This window comes from Bos indicus x Bos taurus, chromosome 29, assembly GCF_003369695.1.
Source record: "Bos indicus x Bos taurus breed Angus x Brahman F1 hybrid chromosome 29, Bos_hybrid_MaternalHap_v2.0, whole genome shotgun sequence".
NCBI classification, from domain to species: domain Eukaryota; kingdom Metazoa; phylum Chordata; class Mammalia; order Artiodactyla; family Bovidae; genus Bos; species Bos indicus x Bos taurus.
Genome location: NC_040104.1, coordinates 7,349,358 through 7,368,911, shown reverse-complemented (window position 1 = coordinate 7,368,911; position 19,554 = coordinate 7,349,358). Strand labels below are relative to the sequence as shown.

Sequence of the window (19,554 nt, the reverse complement as noted above, 5' to 3'; positions counted from 1 at the left end):
CTTTCGGCTCGTCCCTTCCCTTAGACCCGGACTCTGCGCAAGCCCGTAGGTCCCCGCTTCTTATCGCTCTACCACCTCCCTGCGCTTGCGCATTCAAGCCTCCAGGTTTTCCTTTTCCGGGTCCCAACTTGGCTTGTTGGGCGCATGCGCCACTGCAGGTTGGCGGCTCGCGGCTCCTTCTTCCGGCCTCCCCCTTGGGCCGGCTCCCGCAGAAGCGGGGCGAGCGCGGAGCCCAAAGCGAGTGACCTGTGACCCCGGAAGTGGACCTCAGGGTCCCGGGGCTTTCCCCGGGCCGGAACCGAGGGAGCCGTCGCTGCATCCCCGGAGCACCCACCCCACGCCCACCTCTGGATGCCGCCGACGGGTGCCTGGCCCGTGCCCCGCGCCTGCCTGCCGACCCGGCCTTCGGGAGCAGTTCTGGGGCGGGAGTGGGTGCCAGGACCCCGCCTCTGATGCGGCTCCACCCCCGCGCCTGGGTCTCACACCGCTGACTTCCGGGCCGGCCCCGCCCCCTGCTCGCACCCTCGCCCCTCCGATCTCTCTCCCCAGTTGGGGGAGACCATGGCGTGAGCGCGAGGCCGGGCCCCGGGGCCCTCGGGCGCCAGGCGGGGCATGGGCCAGGGGCCGCCCCCATGAGGGTCCCGGGAGGAGGGCGCGCGCAGCAGCGGCGGGGCCATGGGGTCGCAGGTATTGCAGATCCTACGCCAGGGGGTGTGGGCCTCGCTCACCGGCGGTTGGTTCTTCGACCCGCACCAGAGCACCTTTTCCAACTGCTTCCACCTCTATGTCTGGATCTTCCTGCTCACCTTCCCTTTCTTGCTGTACATGGTGAGACGCTGCCGCCACCTGTAACTCCCGCCGGGGAAAGGGAGGGCAGATGTCACCGAGGGGTGCAAACTGACAGGGACTCCGGGCTGTGGGAAGGGGACTCAAAGCAGAGTTCGGAGTGTGTGGAGGAGAGGCCAGAATTTTCTGGCCAGGGTGACCTTGAGCCCCTCACTTAATCTTTGTCCAGTTAGTTAAGTAAAGGCAGGGTCTTCGTACTGGTTGTATGCAGGGGTCAGGAAGTCTTCTTGTGAACTTGTGAATCCTAACCTTGATGGCGGTGGCAGGTCCACCCCTTGTGGGAGCAGGGCTCTATGAGGAAGGACCTGACTTGCTGCCACCTCCAGGTCCTGCCCCCCAGCTTGATGGTGGCTGGTGTGTACTGCCTTGTGGTGGCTGTCATCTTCGCTACCATCAAGACTGTGAACTATCGGCTGCATGCTATGTTCGACCAGGGCGAGATTGTGGAGAAGCGCAACTCTACCATGGGGGAACCAGAGGAAGAGCCTGCCCAGGGGGACAACAATCTGCCCAGGTGGGCGAGGCAGGGCCTGTGCTGGAAATGGAGGGTTCTTGGTGCTTGGGCCTTGGCATTGGAGGATGGAGAGGGGGCTTGGGGAACATTGCCTCCAAGAGTGGTTGAATATTCCTTGATTGGCTCTGGATTTGTCAGGAGAATCGACGTGGAGGGAGGAGTGATGGGGATGGTGGGAGAGGTGCTGCGTGAAGAGGGAAGGTTAGCTTAAAGCTGATGTTTCTGTGCACTGCTAGAGATCCTGGAGTGGAAATGACCGTATTTCGAAAAGTGAGTTCCACGCCCCCTGTGCGCTGTAGCTCTCAGCATTCCGTGTTTGGCTTCAACCAGGTCTCGGTGAGTGGTCCCGGCCCTCAGCCTCCCCTACTCCTCTCCTGGGAGCCTGTCCCCATGTGGGTATGTCCTACACCTACTTTTTTGCTCTCTTGGCCCCTTCAAACTTTTCTTTTACCTGCTCAGGAGTTGCTGCCCCGGATAGAGGACTCTGGGCCCCTCAGAGGTAGGTGGTTGCTGTTGAGAACTGAGGTGGCGGTGCAGAGCGGGGCCCAGCACATCGATGCCTTGAGGTACTGCTAATGCGTTTGGGGCTGTGCTTGTAGACATCAAGGAGCTGGTGCGGGAGCAGGGCAGCAACAACGTGATCGTGACCTCGGCCGATCGAGAGATGCTGAAGCTAAGCTCACAGGAGAAGCTGAGTGAGTGGGCATGATTGGCAAGGGCTTGGGGAGAAATCTAGCCGCCATGTCTTTGAGTCACCCTAACCTTTGCTTCCTGGGGCTCTCTTAGTTCTCTGAGATAGGACTTCAGTGTCCCGCCCCCCTGGGCTTTCAGAACTCGGGGCCGTAGGACCCTCTCAGCCATCAGCTCCTGATATAGAACACCTTTTTCTAGTCTCGTGTCTTCTTCTCTTCTGACAGTTGGAGACCTTCCCCAGACACCTCCAGGGGCCGCCCCGGACCCTTCTCTCCCCAGCACGGACTCCTCAGAACGTTCTCCCCTGGCTGGAGATGGAGCCCCGTGGAGTGGTGGCAGTGTGGCTGACACTCCCATGAGCCCCCTCCTGAAGGGCAGCCTCAGCCAGGAGCTTAGCAAGAGCTTCCTGACCCTGACCCGGCCCGAGCGGGCCCTGGTGAGGACCAGCAGTCGACGGGAACAGCGCCGGGGAGCAGGAGGCTACCAGCCCCTGGACCGGCGGGGCTCAGGGGACCCCACACCCCAGAAAGCTGGCTCCTCAGATTCCTGCTTCAGTGGCACTGACAGGGAGACGTTGAGCAGCTTCAAGAGTGAGAAGACCAATTCTACCCACCTGGACAGCCCCCCTGGAGGGCAAGCCCCCGAGGGCAGCGACACAGACCCCCCCTCGGAGGCAGAGCTGCCCGCCTCCCCTGATGCCGGAGTCCCCTCAGATGACACGCTGCGCTCCTTCGACACGGTTGTAGGAGCAGGGACGCCGCCGGGCCCGGCCGAGCCTCTCCTGGTTGTGCGGCCCAAGGACTTGGCGCTGCTCCGGCCCAGCAAACGGCGGCCGCCTGTGCGGAGACACTCCCCTGCCACCGGCCGTGCCCCTCGGCGGCCGCTGCTGGAAGGCCGGGGCTTCTTCGAGGATGACGACACCAGCGAGGGCAGTGAACTGAGCCCAGCCTCCAGCCTCCGGTCCCAGCGCCGCTACAGCACCGACAGCTCCTCTTCCACTTCATGCTATTCCCCCGCGAGTTCTCGGGGGGCTGCTGGGGGAGCCCGAAAACGACGGGCCCCCCACGGGGCTGAGGAGGGGATGGCTGTGCCCCCCAAGCGGCCCTATGGGACCCAGCGGACGCCTAGTACTGCCAGCGCCAAAACGCACGCCCGCGTGCTGAGCATGGACGGGGCAGGGGGGGATGCCCTACGGGGTCCCCCGGCAGGCTCCAAGGCTGAGCTGGAGGCCCAGGCGGGGGTGGAGCTGGCTGCCGCTGAGCCCACTGTGCTGGCTGCTGAGGCCCGCAGGGGACCTGCTGCCAACCAGCCTGGCTGGCGCGGGGAGCTGCGGGAGGAAGGTGCGCTGGGGGGAGGTGAGTGCCGGCTGGGGAGGGGCGGGGGTCGAGGCAAGGGGCAGCTGGAGGGGGGCCTGCTCAGCCTCCGACAGCAGGTGGACGTGAACACTGCTGTCTGGTGACGGTCATCTGCTGGCGCTTCAGATAAGCAGGGCTGAGCAGAGAGGAGGCCTTTAAGGCAGAGACCTCCGGCACCTGGCTCCAGTCCTAAAGCTAGCACTTGAGTCCTTTTTCTTCGAGGTCTCTCGAGCCACGCTCGTCCTCCTGGGCCACCAGCGGAGCAGAACAAGTCACGTACTTATTCCCAGATTTAGAAATCATGGCCCAAGTGGTTAGGTCACCTGGCAGGGTCACAGAGCCTGGATATGGTTGGACTAGACCTGATCTTTAGCTCCACACAGGAGCACCTGCATCTCCTTGCCACCCGCCCCCAGGCTCTGTCCACTTTCTTGTCACTTAAAATCGCGGTGGGGGACCTCTCTTTGGACAGCTGCCGAGGAGACTGGCAAGCGGGACCACTCAAGCAACGTGAGGCGGGCACAGGCCATCCGGAGGCGGCACAACGCCGGCAGCAACCCCACCCCCCCAGCCTCGGTCATGGGCTCGCCCCCCAGGTGAGCACCAGCTGGCTGCCTGGGGTTGGGGGGTGGGGGCCCACTGGCTCTGAGTGCTGCTGACAGCCCGTGGGCTGCCCCCTCCCCAGCAGCCTGCAGGAGGCTCAGCGGGGCCGTGCGGCCTCCCACTCCCGGGCTCTGACGCTGCCCTCGGCCCTGCACTTCGCCTCCTCGCTGCTGCTCACCCGGGCCGGTGCCAACGTGCACGAGGCCTGCACCTTCGATGACACCTCCGAGGGTGCTGTGCACTACTTCTACGACGAGAGCGGTGAGCCCCTCCCTGCGTCCAGTGGCCAAGCCTGTGGCCCAGCCTCTCCCCCCTCACTGAGAGTCATCGTCCCTGAAATTACACCCTTGGTGCCCTGGGGCTGGGCTGCCATCTGGAGAACCCAGCACAGGGTTTTTCTCAGGTGGGTTGGGCCTCGGTGCTCCTGTCCCTGACAGGCTGCCTTGTGTCCCACACCTGTCTGTGCTCCAGGTGTGCGGCGTTCCTACACCTTTGGCCTGGCTGGAGGTGGCTATGAGAACCCCGTGGGGCAGCAGGGGGAGCAGGCAGCCAATGGAGCCTGGTGAGTCTCCAAGCTCAGGCTCTCCCAGCCCTGTGGCTAGTGGGCTGTCATTTCTGGGGGGTTTTATCCCTTCCTTCTTTGGGCAGGAGCAAAGACCTCCAGGAGGTAGCTCAGACCTCCAGGAGGAGAGGAGGGTGCGCGGCAGCGAGGGGCATGGAGGGGAGAGGGGCAAGCCTGCAGGGATCCCTTGGTTCCCTGGCTCCACGGGACTTCCAAGCACGAGGCTCCAGGGTCTTCTTGGATGCCTAGGGTCTGGGAGGGAGGCCCTCTGTGACCTGTCTCCTCTTGACACCCCTGTACATCTTCTGGGTACTCGAGTAGCCCCCCTCGGGCCCCCAGTTGTGGCCTGGCCTTGGCCTCAACCCTGTTTCATTCCTGGGCTCGCCCACAGCCCCGACCCTCACCTCTGCTGTTCCCACAGGGACCGCCACTCACATTCCTCCAGCTTCCATTCAGCCGATGTCCCAGAGGCCACCGGCGGCCTGAACCTGCTGCAGCCGCGGCCCGTCGTCCTGCAGGGCATGCAGGTGCGCCGAGTGCCCCTGGAGATCCCGGAGGTGAGAAGCCAGCATTGGGGAAGGACCTGCAGGAAGGGGTGGGGGATGCAGAGCACCAAGCGCTTGCGCGGGCCCCAGGAGGGCCAGGTGGTTCCGAGTGAGGGCTCCAGGGGCCCTAAGGTGGCTGTCCTGACCTTTGATGGCCAGCACAGGGTGCACAGAACATGAAGGACTCAAGTTGCTTATTTATTTACTCAGTAAGCTTGTCTGGAGTAGCTTCGTTACCCTGGCAGGGTCCGCAGTTAGTGGGGAGGGTGCAGTGGCACCCGCGAAGGGGACAGCTGAGATCACTGGACAGTGGCGACGGGTCGCTTGAGGCATGCTGGTCGAGCTTGTCTGTTTCAGTAGGGTTAGTAAGAGCACCTCTTCTTGTTCCTGAAAGTGTCCTGGTGTGGACAACAACTTATGTAATCGGTCAGGAAGTGACAAAAACACTAGGATTGTGTAAGGCACAGATTCAGAGCTTAAAGAACAATCATGAGAGTAGTGCCCACGCAGCCAGGGCCACTGAGAGACCAAGGGCAGCACCCAGAAGCCGTGCGTGCCCCTTCCCTACGTGCTTGTTCTCCTTCCCCGTCCCGTGGGAGAGCAGTGCGGTCCTCACATGGGCGAGGGCTCCTCCAGAGGCAGAGGCTGTGCTGTGGTGGCTCTCCTTGTGTCCCTGGAGTCTGGCACAGGACAGGCTCATGAATGCGTCCCGTAAACACTTGTTGACTTAAAGACCCACAAGCCCAGAGAGGTTAAGTAGGCAGCCCAGGGCCTCACAGCAGTGGCATTGGCACCCAGGCCTGCCCTCAGGGCCAGGCCTCCTTGTGCTCCAGGGTAGAGTGGTCAAAGTGACCCTGATGGCCACATCTGGGCAAAGGGTGGCATTTTTACTGGCTCCCGAATGGTAAGGTGGATTTCGCTGACCCCAGAAAGGGGCCAGAGATGTCTCCTGAGTGGTGAAGACAGACACAGGAGCTGGTAACCCTGGCCCTTGGCAGCTCCCGCAGCCGTTGAGCCATATCTTGGGAAGCTGGAGAAAGGAGCAGGCCCTGGGGTGGAGGGTCAGGGCAGGCTGTGGGGCTGCTAGATGGTAGGGACTTTCTGTATAGACCAGCTCGTGTGTGCCGGGGGTGGCATGGACGGGAGTGGATCAGAGCTAATGGCCAATGTGTGCCGGGGGTGGCGTGGACCGCGGTGGTGGGGGATGGGGCTGATGGCCAGTGTGTGCCAGGGGGTGGCGTGGACCACTGTGGTGGGAGGGCGGGGCTGATGGCCGCGGCCGTGGGGACCGCAGTTTGACCTACTGGACCAGGACTCCCTGCACGAATCCCAGGAGCAGACGCTGATGGAGGAGGCGCCACCCCGGGCCCAGCACAGTTACAAGTACTGGCTTCTTCCTGGCCGCTGGACCTCTGTGCGCTATGAGCGGCTCGCCCTGCTGGCGCTGCTGGACCGGTGAGCACTCAGCCCCTCGGCTCCCAGGCCTCTGTCATTCCTGGCCCCAGGGCTTCCAGACTCTGGGAACGTGTGGAGGCCGTCATGGCCACAGAGAGCCTAACCGCTGGGTCACTGCGGGTGCGTGGAGGGCTGGAATTTGCAGTGGGATTGCTTCAGGTTCTTCTAGGGGCAAATGGTTGGCCTAGTTGGGGGTGCTCTGGTCATTTTTCTCTCAAAATTTTGCTGGAGGGAGACATGGCTTCTTCGTGTTGTGTTTCTATTTTTTTTATTTGCTTCTGTGTTAGATTCAATTAAATTGAATCCTGTATAGCCTAAAAAGCCAGCAAATCATCTGTCTCAGCTCTCCGTTTTTTCTGGGAGGAAACTGAGGCCCAGAAAGACAGAGAGGTCAGGTGACGTTTGTTGTCTGGGTGGCTTCCTGCGCTCTGGATTTCTCCCGGCACTGAGAGCGGTGCTTTGGGGAAGCGGGAGGCAGATCGGCCAGATCCCAGGGTGGTGGCCCCTGAGGTCTCCGGGTCTAGAGGGGACAGAGCCTGGGGTTGGGTGCAGGGTAGCGGTGGGCTGGCTTCCTGGAGCAGGTGCAGCCTGGCCCTGCCCAAGGTTATAGCTCCAGATACTCAAGATGATGGCTGGCATGGGCGCCACCCCGGATGTGGGTCTTTGTGGCTGGGTCCTGTCCCCCACACCCCCACCCCCTAATCCCTTGCCCCGCCAGTACGGGAGGAGGTAGGCGTGCTCTGACCCGGCGGTCTCTCCAGGACGCGCGGGCTGCTGGAGAACATCCTCGGCGTCGGCCTGAGCAGCCTCGTCGCCTTCCTGGGCTACCTGCTGCTGCTCAAGGGCTTCTTCACGGACATCTGGGTCTTCCAGTTCTGCCTGGTCATCGCCTCCTGCCAGTATTCCCTGCTGAAGGTCAGGCCTGGCTTCCGGGGTCTCCTCCCCCTCCTCCCACGACCCCTCTTGAGGGGGTCGAGCTAGAAAACAGATAAGATGCTTCAGGTCCCCTGTTCACCACCATCCCCCATCCAACAAATGAAGGAACTGAAGCTCAGGACAGTTGAAGGGGGAGTCCTGCCCTGGTCCCTCACAACGCCCCAGAAGTGGAATTGAACAGGTCCCAGGCCTCTGACACCCCCTTGGGCGAGGCTCTCGTCACCATGTAGCTCCTGTCTCTTGCAGAGTGTGCAGCCGGACGCCGCCTCCCCCATGCACGTGAGTACAGGGGAGCATGCCTCCCGTGAGGCCCGGGCCTGGGCGGGGCTGTGACCCTCACCCTTCCCCGTTGCCCCCAGACCCCTGGTCCTTTTGCCCCGACCCTGCCAAGCTCTCTTGGACCCAGGGCCGGGCCCGGGGCACGTGAGCATGCGTTCGCGAGTAGGGCGTTCAGTGAGGGAGGTGCGGCGCCTCACAGGCCCCCTCCCCAGGGCCACAACTGGGTCATCGCGTACAGCCGGCCCGTCTACTTCTGCATCTGCTGTCTGCTCATCTGGCTGCTGGACGCTCTGGGCTCCGCGCAGCCCTTCCCGCCTGTCTCCCTCTATGGCCTCACGCTGTTCTCCGCCTCTTTCTTCTTTTGTGCCCGTGACGTGGCCACTGGTAAGGCCGGGTAGGGTTGAGGTTGCAAGGGGGTGGGGGGGAGCGAGGCCCTACGGGTGGGCCGGGGGTGCAGCCGGCAGACTGACCAGGCCTCCGCTCCCCCTCCCTGCCAGTGTTCACCTTGTGCTTCCCGTTCGTCTTCCTCCTGGGCCTCTTGCCCAGGTGAACACCTGCCTCATGTACCTGCTGGAGCAGATAGACATGCACGGCTTTGGGGGCACAGGTATGACACCCAGGGCGGGGCTCCTGGGTAAGGAGGACGTGCAGGCCTGTGGGTCTGTGAGGCTATGAGGGTATACGACTGTGGGTCTAGCACTTTGCTGAGGCTTTTCCTGGTCTACATGGAAGATTCTAAGAGCCCATCTCTTCCCTTCCCTTCCCCACTCCTCCCGTCTCCTCCCCAGGCAAGTGGTTTAAACCTGAGAATGCAAGAGGCCCTGCAGGCCTCTCTGGGCTGGGGGAGCAGAGAACAGTGGGCCGGGCCCCGAGTCCAGGGGAGGTTAGCCCCTGGAAGTTGAGGGGCAGCGGGGCCAGTGCCGCGGGGGCTGGCGGGTGGGCTCTGGGCTTTACTTGCCTCCGCTCGCCTCGCAGCCGCCACCAGCCCCTTGACAGCCGTCTTCAGCCTCTCCCGCAGCCTGCTGGCCGCTGCCCTGCTCTACGGCTTCTGCCTCGGGGCCATCAAGGTAGGGATGACCTGGGAGGGGCCGGGAGGCGTCCAGAGCGGGGGGCTGCGGGATGGGGCTGTGAGTTGCGCCCGCAGTAGCCTCTGCCCCGGGTGAGGGTGCCCGCAGCCCTGACTGGCGCGGGCTCCCTCTCCAGAGCCCTTGGCCGGAGCAGCACGTCCCTGTCATCTTCTCCGTCTTCTGTGGCCTCCTGGTCGCGCTGTCCTACCACCTGAGCCGGCAGAGCAGCGACCCCACCGTGCTCTGGTGGGTGCCTGCGCGGACTGTCTGTGTGTGTCTGTGCCTGGCAAGGGTTGGGGGCGGGGTCTGCACATGTGCCTGTCACCGCCTGACCCCAGGGCCTGTGGGAGGAGGGGCAGCCTCCCAGACCCAGGCCCCTGACTTCTCACGGCCCAACCCCCCAGGTCTCTGGTCCGGAGCAAGCTCTTCCCTGAGCTGGAGGAGCGGAGCTTGGAGACCGCCCGTGCTGAGCCCCCAGACCCACTGCCAGAAAAGATGCGCCAGTCAGTGGTAAGCGCCCGGAGTCTCGGGGTCCTGTCTTGTGGGGAAGGGTGTGTTCAGCCGCCGGTGGCAGCAGCACCCACACTGGTGTTTCCCGACCCTGCAGCGCGAGGTTCTCCATTCCGACCTGGTGATGTGTGTGGTGATCGCCGTGCTCACCTTTGCCATCAGCGCCAGCACCGTCTTCATTGCTCTGAAGGTTCGTGGGGCACAGGCCAGTCCTTTCGCCCAGGTCTTTGCCAGAGCGCACATGCCCCGAGGGCCGGGCGGCCGTGGCCTCACATCCTTCTCGGGCCCTGGTCGCTGTGCGCCGGGCAGCCCGTGGCTGAGCCTCCCCTCCTCCTTGCAGTCCGTGCTAGGTTTTGTGTTGTACGCGCTGGCGGGGGCCGTAGGCTTCTTCACACATTACCTGCTGCCTCAGCTCCGCAAGCAGCTGCCCTGGTTCTGCCTGTCGCAGCCCGTGCTGAAGCCGCTGGAGTACAGCCAGTACGAAGTGCGAGGTGAGTGCCTCCGGCCAGTCTGGGGCCCTCCACCGACCTGCCTTTACGAGCTCGGACCTCTCAGCTTAGGGTGCCAGCAGGGGGCAGCCTCTGTCCACACCGCCCTGTCTGCGATGGCATGGGCCCTCCGGCCCCTTCACTGCCCTCTGTACCCTCTCCTGTGCCACCCTCAGCCCCTGCCTCACTCTCGCCCTGCCTGCTCTGCCCTTTCCCTGCCTGCCTTGTGGACCCTGACGAGATAGAAGTAGAACTCCAGGAGGTGTTGTTGAGAGATACAGACTGGTTCTTAGTGAACTAGGTCAGTGTAGTGCACACTGAATTGTGCAACACAGATTCCTTGGAGTTTGTATTTAAATCCCTGCATCTGTGGTGCGAAGGTCTGTGCGCTTGTTTTTCTTAGACAGTGAAGGATCTTGTTCACTGGGCCAGCGTCTCCATGTGGCTACGTCACCTTGAGCCAGTGATGGGCCCGGTCCAAAGGTCCCCGTGACTGAGGGTCACTGTGAACTTGGGCCTCACCCAACCTGTCCTGACTCTGGTGGACACCAGGGGTGTTGTCATCACCCTTTATTTCAGACAGCCGAATGGGCAGAGCACCTGCCCTGAGCCCCCAACACGCCCTGCCTGGGCCTCATCGCCCTCATTTGATTTGCTGAAGATCAACACCCCCAGCTGCTCAGAAATTCTAGGGGCCCAGAATTGCACACCCCCACATCCTGGGCTCTGCCCTCCTGCCAGCTTCCCGTGGAGAGCACGCCTGCCCCCTTTGCAGCAGCAGGAGGAGATGTGGAGGGCCCAGAGCTCAGCAGCAGGCCCACCTCCTTGCCCGTGGTTGCAGGTGCTGCCCAGGTGATGTGGTTTGAGAAGCTGTATGCCGGCCTGCAGTGCGTGGAGAAGTACCTCATCTACCCGGCCGTGGTGCTCAACGCCCTCACGGTGGACGCTCACACGGTCGTCAGCCACCCAGACAAGTTCTGCCTCTAGTGAGGACCGCCAGCCCCCTGGTCATCCCACCACCTACCTGCCTGAGTAACCCAGGGGGAAACTGAGTCCCCTTGGCCAGCAAGCTTAAGTAGGCCCCCAGCTCCTGACACCCTTTCCAGTGAAGCACCTGCCTTCTCAGGAGCAGACATGTCCCTCCAGTACGCCTGAAGTTGAGGGGGTTAGTGACCTCTTCAGGGAGCAGAGATGAAGGTCGCTGGCCCAGAAGAGCTGGGCCCCGCCCAGCAGAGCCCAGGCTGGGGCCTGCAAGGGGTGGGCCCCACCCTCACCGCCTGGCCCTTAAAGCCTGCCTCTTGCCCACAGCTGCCGGGCGCTGCTCATGACCGTGGCTGGGCTGAAGCTGCTGCGCTCGGCTTTCTGCTGCCCGCCCCAGCAGTACCTGACCTTGGCGTTCACCGTCTTGCTCTTTCACTTCGACTACCCGCGCCTCTCCCAGGGCTTCCTGCTCGACTACTTCCTCATGTCCCTGCTCTGCAGCAAGGTGAGCTGGGGGTCACACTGCAGCCCTGGGGGCAGGCCTCTCCTGCCTTGGTGCGGGAGACCCACCCCAGTCCCGTGGTATCCCCTCTGAGGGCCTTGGCAGTGGCTCCTCGTAGGGCAGTGAGCAGGCTGAGGTTTAGAGAGCATAAGTGATTTGCCTCAGGTTTCCTGGAGAGCTGGTGGTCAGCTGGGACTTGAACAAAGGCCTGTTCCCTGGCTCTGTACTGGAGGCCCGCAGTGGTGCCCACGGGGGACCCTGGCACAGGCCTGAGCTTTCATCTCACTCCCGTGAGCATTCTGGTCTGATTTCTGGCCTGGCCCAGGATGGTGGAGATCAAGACTGTGTCCCCCTCTGACGGCAGGGCCTGTGACTGTCTCTTAACTTTTGGTATCACAGCTGCATCACCAAGAGTGGCATAACCTGAGCAAATCATGTATCTGTTCTACCTCGTCTGAACCTCAGTTTTCCCATCTGGGAAGTGGGACAGTGATAGGAGGCTCCCAGGACGATCATATGAATTAAATAGCTAATGTCCCCTTGGGTGCTTTGTCTGGGGTTGCTAATGGTGTCGGAAGTCCCAGGGGTCTGAGTGGGCACTTGGTGGGCCCCCTTCTCTGTGAGCAGTCCGTGTATCTCTCACCTTCTCCCCTCTCCACCCCTGCAGCTGTGGGACCTGCTGTACAAGTTGCGTTTCGTGCTGACCTACATCGCGCCCTGGCAGATCACCTGGGGCTCAGCTTTCCACGCTTTTGCCCAGCCGTTTGCCGTGCCACGTACCCAGCCTGCCGCTTGCAGCCCGGGTGGGAGTGTGCAGGGAGGGCTGTCGCCCGGATGGGGGGGCTCCAGGCGGGCTGGCAGGGGTGGAAGGGTCATGAGGGAGGCTGGGGAGGGTCCTGCGTGCCCACCACCTCCTTGACTCGCGCCCAGACTCGGCCATGCTGTTCGTTCAGGCCCTGCTCTCGGCACTCTTTTCCACGCCTCTCAACCCACTGCTGGGCAGCGCCGTCTTCATCATGTCCTACGCCCGGCCCCTCAAGTTCTGGGAGCGTGACTACAAGTGAGTCTCCTGGGCCGGAGGCGGATGCCCTGTGGGACCCTGAGGGGGACTGGTGGGGAGCGGGTGGAACGGGGCAGGTTGCCGGGAGATCAGATGGAGATTGGAGGCTGGGCTGTGGGGAACAGCACCGTGGGCTTCACTGAGGTGGCTGATCCACAGGAACACAGCTTGAGCCAGACCGAGGCCTGGGGCTCACACCCTGGGCTTCCTGGCTGTGTGGTGCCCCTGGGGGAGTCCCCTCACGTCCGTGAACCTTAACCTCCCCCTGTCATGGAGCGGGGTGCAAGCCCAGAGGGGCGTGGTGGAGGGTGGCGGGAACTGTCACCTGAGCCTTGCCCTCTTGGCCACCTGTGTGTCGCCCTGTCTCTGAACAGCACTAAACGCGTGGATCATTCCAACACCCGCCTGGTCACTCAGCTGGACCGGAACCCTGGTGTGTACCCAGCCATCGGGGGCTTTGGTGCAGGGCCGCCCTGGGGAGGGAGCCTTGCTCACTTGTCATGTCCATCTGTCCGTCCATCCTGGGTCCCAGGCGCTGATGACAACAACCTCAACTCGATCTTCTACGAGCACTTGACCCGCTCACTGCAGCACACACTGTGTGGGGACCTGGTGCTGGGCCGCTGGGGCAACTACGGCCCCGGTGACTGCTTCGTCCTGGCCTCTGACTACCTCAACGCCCTGGTCCACCTCATCGAGGTTGGCAACGGCCTCGTCACCTTCCAGCTGCGTGGCCTCGAGTTCCGGGGTGAGCCGAGGGCGCCACCTTTGTCCGTGTGTGAGGCCCGGACCCTAACCCTGCTCTACCCCAGTTTGCTGGGGCCCTTGAGCAAGGCCCTCTCCGCCACGGGCCCCACGGCCTGGGATTCCTAGTCTGAGCATTGAGGCGGCAGGCTTTCTTTGGCCCGGCCCCGTCCCTGCCCTGACTGTGGCAGGTCTGTAGTGAACAGGCTGCTCTGGTGGAAGCTCCGGCCTGGGGCTCCTGCTGGCCTGCTCTGTGGACTCAGGCCTGGCCCAGGTTGGGGCCCACGCATAAGCCCTGGGGAGTGAGCCAGCTCCTGGCCCTCAGGAAGGATGCACCTGGCAGGTTCCAGCTTCAGAAGAGGCCCCGAGTGCAGAGAGGCTCGAAGCACAGCTCAGAGCAGCACGAGCCCGAGCTTCAGTCTTTGCGTCTATAAGTGAGGGATCTGGCCCTGTCCGTCCCGTCACCGCCACCCCAGTCCCACCCCACCACGGCCACTGGGAGTTAGGAGGAGAAAGGGGCTCGTTTGTTCATCCGTTCACTAAGTGACGGTGGCTCCCGTCACCTCCAGGGGAGGGGCCTGGGCACTCTGGGGAGGAGGCAGGCGGGGATGGGCTCGTGTCCCCTGACTGGCCCCCCGTCTCCGCAGGTACATACTGCCAGCAGCGGGAGGTGGAGGCCATCACTGAGGGCGTGGAGGAGGACGAGGGCTGCTGCTGCTGTGAGCCAGGCCACCTGCCGCGGGTCCTGTCCTTCAATGCGGCCTTCGGGCAGCGCTGGCTGGCCTGGGAGGTGACGGCCAGCAAGTACGTGCTGGAGGGCTACAGCATCAGCGATAACAACGCCGCGTCCATGCTGCAGGTGTTCGACCTCCGAAAGATCCTCGTCACCTACTACGTCAGGGTAGGAGGGTGGGGCCGGGTGGCCGGGGCCCCACACTCAGGGCTCGCTGGGCAGGAGCTTCCCGAAGGCCACCTTCTGAGTCTCCAGGAGCCTGCTCTGCCCAAGGGAAGCTGGGGCCTCAAAGAGTGGAAGCATCTTCCAAAGAGTCACTGCCAGATAGCGGGTCTCTGAGGCCCCGTGACTCTGCCCATTGGGGGCCTAGGGTGGGGGCCCTCTGTCACTGCCTCTTGGAGGCTCCCGTGGGGTGGTGAGTACTGGGGGCCAGTGCGCAGCACCTACACAGATCCTCTCTCTGGGCTTCGGTCCTGGGAGGGGCATTGCTGACGACCACCTTCCAGACCACCAGCCCTGCCCCACCAGCACACAGAGACAGTAACACTAACTGTGGCGGTCTTAACACAGTTTTAGGAGCAGCTGCCAAGCAGCGGTGCGTAGCAAGGGGTGGGCTCTGCCAGGCACCTCTCCTGAGCTGGGAGAAGCCCACCACACCTTGCAGGAGACATGCTGCTGCCTTAGATGTGGAAAGTGCTTTGCCTGAGGCCCCAGCATCAGGAGGAAGTGCCGGAGCTAGGCTAGGCCCGGGCTGGGCCTCCCTGTCTTAACCTGGGCCCTCCAAGCCAGGCCTGAGGGGTCAAGACCTGTTGTGGGGCAGGCGGTTGAGGAGGCACAGTGTGGGGTCCCAAGGGAGCCCTGGGCTGGGTTCTGGGACTCCTGCCATGTCGCTTTCTTTGCCTTTGTTTAGCTTTTTGAGAAATAGAGATTCTTGCAGTTCTGTGAGGTGGCAGGAATGAGGAGGGCACTACAGGAGTGGAGTGACTAGGGGTCACAATCAGGTCCCCTCATGCTCTCTCAGCATCTGCCCTGCGGCGTGTCGTGGGCCCAGAAGGGGTGGGCGGCTTGTTGGAGTCCACGGAGCCTGCTCCCCTGAGGTTCTCTCTTGGACGGTCCTGTGTCCCCCAGCTGACCCTTGCTGCCAGTGGGTGGCCCCTCTGCGTCACTTGTCAGAGCAACTGCCTTCTCAGATGCCCCGTGCCCGCACTCGCTCCTAGGAGGGCTTATACCGTGGCCACTTTGCCCAGGCTCTTGGCCCCACGTCCTACCATGCTGCTGGGCTCCTGTTGCCGAGAGGCCCCTGTTCATAGCCAGCTGGACCAGCCTCTGCAGCTCTGGGTTCCCCATCCCTCCCCCAGGCAGAAGGCCACCGTGCGTTGGCTCCATCCAGGGCAGCAACCTGACTGGCTGCCAACTGTCGGCCTCAGACCGCCCATCCATCGTGTCTGTACCAGCCGCATACTGTCCAAAGGCTCTTCTCCATTCACCCACGCCCCTGCTTAGAAACCAGCAGAATCTCTCATTTTTAAATACGTATTTTATTACTTTCTTGGCCGAGTCAGGTCTTAGTTGCGGCTCGAGGGACCCTCGTCGTGGCATGCAGCTTCTCTGGCTGTACACGGGCTCAGAAGTTGTGGCACGTGGGCTTACTTGCCCTGCGGCGTGTGGGATCTTAGTTCCCCAGCCAAAGATGGAACCCACGTCCCCTGTACTGCAAGGCGGAGTCTTAACCACTGAAGTCCCCAGCAGATTCTCTTAAGGGGTCGAGGAGCCCCTGGCTTGGGTACAGATGCTGTGCCTCTTTTTTTTGAGGGGAAGTCCTGTGATCACACTCATGCTATCTTGAAGGACCCGTGACCTGAGCACCTGCCACAGGCAGCACTCTCTAGTGGATGCTCCGTAAGGAGGGGTGCTTCCTGTCAGCTTTCCCCTTCCCCTTCCTCTTCCCTGACTGAGAGAAGGAGCAGACAGGCCTGTGTGGCTTCAGGGAGCTGAAATGGGAGAGGGGATGGGTGTCCTGGGAAGCTGACTTCAGCGCAATCTAAGGCAGAAGCTTCTTTTTTTTTTTGGTTAGGCCACATAGCTTGAGAGATCTTAGTTCCCCAACCAGAGATCGAACCCAGGACCTCTGCAGTGAAAGTGCAGAGTCCTAACCACTAGACCACCAGGGAACTCACGGGGAGAAGTCTCTGTACCCTGACGCTCTCTCTCCTAGTGGCCAGGGTGAGGGCGCGCCCCCAGTGACCCCTGCCCTCTCCTCACAGAGTATCATCTACTACGTGAGCCGCTCTCCAAAGCTGGAGGCCTGGCTGAGCCACGAAGGCATTGCGACGGCCCTGCGTCCTGTGCGGGCACCTGGCTATGCTGACTCCGACCCCACCTTCTCTCTGAGCGTGGATGAGGACTATGACCTTCGCCTGTCCGGCCTCTCGCTGCCCTCCTTCTGCGCCGTGCACCTGGAGTGGATCCAGTACTGTGCCTCCCGGCGCAGTCAGGTCCGGCCACCAGCACCCTGGGGCTGCCCTCTCCCCCTCGGCCTCCCCTCTCCCCGTGCGGGTTCTTCTCACCCTCAGCCTCCCTTGGCCTGGGCCCCAGTCCCTGCCCCAGGTTCCCTGTGCCAGGTCTGAGCTGGGCTCTGGGGACGGGGGTCCTTGTGCCGCAGCCTGTGGACCAGGACTGGAACTCGCCGCTCGTCACGCTGTGTTTTGGCCTGTGTGTGCTGGGCCGCCGGGCCCTGGGGACCGCCTCGCACAGCATGTCTGCCAGGTGAGTGCCCAGCCAGGCCTGTGGCCCTCCCCTCCTCTACCTCCTGACAAGCTCTGGGCCTCTGGCTGCAGCCCCCAAGGCCACATCAGTCCTTCCTTTAGTGCGGCTCCTCTCCCCATGGGACCTTGCCTGCCCCTCACCTTCACCCTGTGAGGGACATGGGCAGGGACTGACCTCCTTGTCAAGATGGGGAAACAGGCCCAGCGTGAAGAGCAGGCTGCCCTCTGACCCCTACACACAGAGCCAGCGCTGAGGAGCCCAGCGCGCCCGGTGCATTCACCCCCTCCTCCTCTCCAGCCTGGAGCCCTTCCTCTACGGCCTGCACGCCCTGTTTAAGGGGGACTTCAGGATCACGTCCCCGCGGGATGAGTGGGTCTTTGCCGACATGGACTTGCTTCACCGCGTGGTGGCGCCCGGGGTTCGCATGGCCCTCAAGCTTCACCAGGTAGGCAGAGGTGTGCCCAGGCAGGGCGGACAGGCAGTGAACTTGCCGCCCAGGGCAAGGGCAGCCCACCTCGGCCCTCCCGTTCTCCCCGCAGGACCACTTCACATCCCCAGACGAGTATGAGGAGCCAGCCGCCTTGTATGACGCCATTGCGGCCAACGAGGAGCGGCTGGTCATCTCGCACGAGGGCGACCCGGCCTGGCGCAGTGCCATCCTCAGCAACACACCCTCGCTGCTGGCGCTGCGCCACGTCCTGGACGACGCCTCGGACGAGTACAAGATCATCATGCTCAACCGGCGCCATCTCAGCTTCCGCGTCATCAAGGTGGGGCCTGCCGCTCACCCCTCCTGCCCGCTTCCCGCCGCGGCCTCCTGACCCCCTCCCACATGTGTGGCCCCCGCAGGTGAACCGCGAGTGTGTGCGCGGCCTCTGGGCCGGGCAGCAGCAGGAGCTGGTGTTCCTGCGCAACCGCAACCCCGAGCGCGGTAGCATCCAGAACGCCAAGCAGGCGCTCCGCAACATGATCAACTCCTCCTGCGACCAGCCACTGGGCTACCCCATCTACGTGTCTCCCCTCACCACCTCGCTGGCCGGCAGCCACCCTCAGCTGCGGGCTCTGTGGGGCGGCCCCGTCAGCCTGGGCGCCATCGCCCGCTGGCTTCTGCGCAGCTGGGAGAGGTGAGCTCTGACCCCCGCCTCCGGGGTCACGGGGGAGGAAGCAGAGGTTCACAGAGAGGAAGTGGTGCCCTCCGGGGTCTGACTGAGGAAGCGTTGGAGCCAGGGGTGAACCCCAAGCTGACCCAACTGCACACCCCGCCCTCTCAGCCAGAGCTGAAGGTGGCCTTTAGCCTGAAGCACCATCGATAATGCCACCTTTAAAAACTATAGGGGCTTCCTTAGTTGTCCAGTGGGTAAGACCATGTTTCCACCGCAAGGTACTAAGATCCCACATGCCTCACAATGTAACCTTAAAAAAAAAAAACAGCCTGTAAAGTAGATGGCAGAATCTTTTAGAAATAGGACTAGGATCTGAGATGTTAGGTGCCTTGGGTTGGGGACTTGTGCTTGTGAGGGCATTGCACCCTCCTCCCCCCACCAACGTCGTCTCCATTTCCCCTCTCCCAGGCTTCACAAGGGCTGTGGTGCCGGCTGCAATAGCGGCGGGAACGTGGATGACTCGGACTGTGGCGGAGGCGGGGGCTTGACCTCCCTCAGCAATAACCCCCCCTTGGCACAACCCACACCTGAGAACACAGCAGGTGAGTGGGCAAGGCCCAGTTAAGCCCATGAGTGGGAAGGGCAGCCTAGTGACTGAAGTCTGCCCTGTTATCTGTCTCCCACAGGCGCTGGGGACCAGCCCCCCCCACCAGGCCCTGCCTGGGGCCCAAGGCCCTCCCTGAGCGGCTCTGGTGATGGGCGCCCCCCTCCTCTCCTGCAGTGGCCACCCCCTCGGCTCCCTGGACCATCCCCCGCTTCACCGGCTCTCCCTGAGGGTCCCAGGCCCTCAAGGCCCCCTGGCCCTGGTCTCCTAAGTTCTGAGGGTCCCAGTGGGAAGTGGAGCCTGGGGGGTCGGAAGGGACTAGGGGGATCCGACGGGGAGCCAGCCTCAGGGAGCCCTAAAGGAAGCACCCCCAAATCTCAGGTAAGGTTCTTCCAGCGGGGTCAGGTCTGGGCAGCTCAGGTCTGCTCTCCCACCGCCAACCTGTCTCCCTTCCCTCAGGCGCCTCTAGACCTCAGCCTCAGCCCGGACATCAGCACTGAAGCCTCACCCCCCAGAACAGTGCAGGACATTCCTTGCTTGGACAGCAGTGCTCCTGAGACTGGCACGCCCACCGGGGCCCTGGGCGACTGGCCTGCCCCTGCAGAGGAGCGAGAGAGCCCGGCAGCTCAGCCCCTGCTGGAGCACCAGTACTGAGTGGCCTGGCGCCCTCTGGGCCTCAGTCCTGTATTTGGGAACTTGGACCCCTGGCCTCTGGCCCTTTCTGCTGGACCACAGAACCAAGTGGCTTTGGCTTCCACATGTGAACCCTGACCTCTGGCTGCCTTAGCCAGAGCACTGGAACTGAATAGCCCAGACCTCTGACCTTGACCCCTGATCTCTCATCCCTAATCCACGGCCTGGGCTCCCCAAACTGAGGCAGGCAGCATCCCAGTCGGGCCCTAAGAGCCAAACCCATGGGCTGGTCCCGCTTCAAGCCCATGGCCAGGACTGACTTGGCCCCTCGGCCTGCACCGCCTGCTGGGGTGGCCCTTTGGCCTTGGACTTGGGGCTGAAATGTGGGAAAGGTGGGGTTCTTTTTCTTTTTTTCTTTTTTTTTTTTTTCGTGCTTCGGAGACACCAGAATTAATAACACTATTTTTGATTTTGGTTGGTAGTTTCTTCTATCTGGGGGTGTTCGGGTGGAGGGTGGAGCAGGTGGTCAAGTCAGGGTAGATGAGCAGAGAGGGATGAAGGATGTGGGGCTGGGC

At 62.8% G+C, this 19,554-nt stretch overlaps 1 protein-coding gene and 1 non-coding gene across 2 annotated transcripts; one reads left to right on the top strand and one right to left on the bottom strand.

Annotated features, from left to right (window-relative positions):
- The first annotated feature begins 47 nt into the window (after window positions 1–47).
- PCNX3 (pecanex 3) lies at window positions 48–19,453 on the top strand. Its single transcript, XM_027531834.1, is given in 36 exon segments — window positions 48–828; window positions 1,173–1,360; window positions 1,597–1,696; window positions 1,820–1,859; window positions 1,960–2,055; window positions 2,278–3,408; window positions 3,881–4,004; window positions 4,094–4,272; window positions 4,483–4,573; window positions 4,995–5,130; window positions 6,452–6,573; window positions 7,335–7,488; window positions 7,756–7,788; window positions 8,001–8,172; window positions 8,286–8,330; window positions 8,333–8,395; window positions 8,764–8,855; window positions 8,992–9,101; window positions 9,260–9,365; window positions 9,463–9,555; window positions 9,706–9,856; window positions 10,695–10,839; window positions 11,162–11,339; window positions 12,004–12,112; window positions 12,267–12,396; window positions 12,771–12,829; window positions 12,929–13,144; window positions 13,788–14,041; window positions 16,138–16,368; window positions 16,536–16,639; window positions 16,937–17,084; window positions 17,179–17,409; window positions 17,489–17,763; window positions 18,211–18,344; window positions 18,429–18,727; window positions 18,806–19,453. Coding segments are annotated over 36 exon segments (6,087 nt in total). The 5' UTR covers window positions 48–675; the 3' UTR covers window positions 19,001–19,453.
- On the bottom strand, window positions 15,972–16,044 carry TRNAE-UUC. The gene has a single exon. It is a non-coding gene; the product is annotated as a tRNA-Glu (tRNA).
- Window positions 19,454–19,554: the final 101 nt, after the last annotated feature.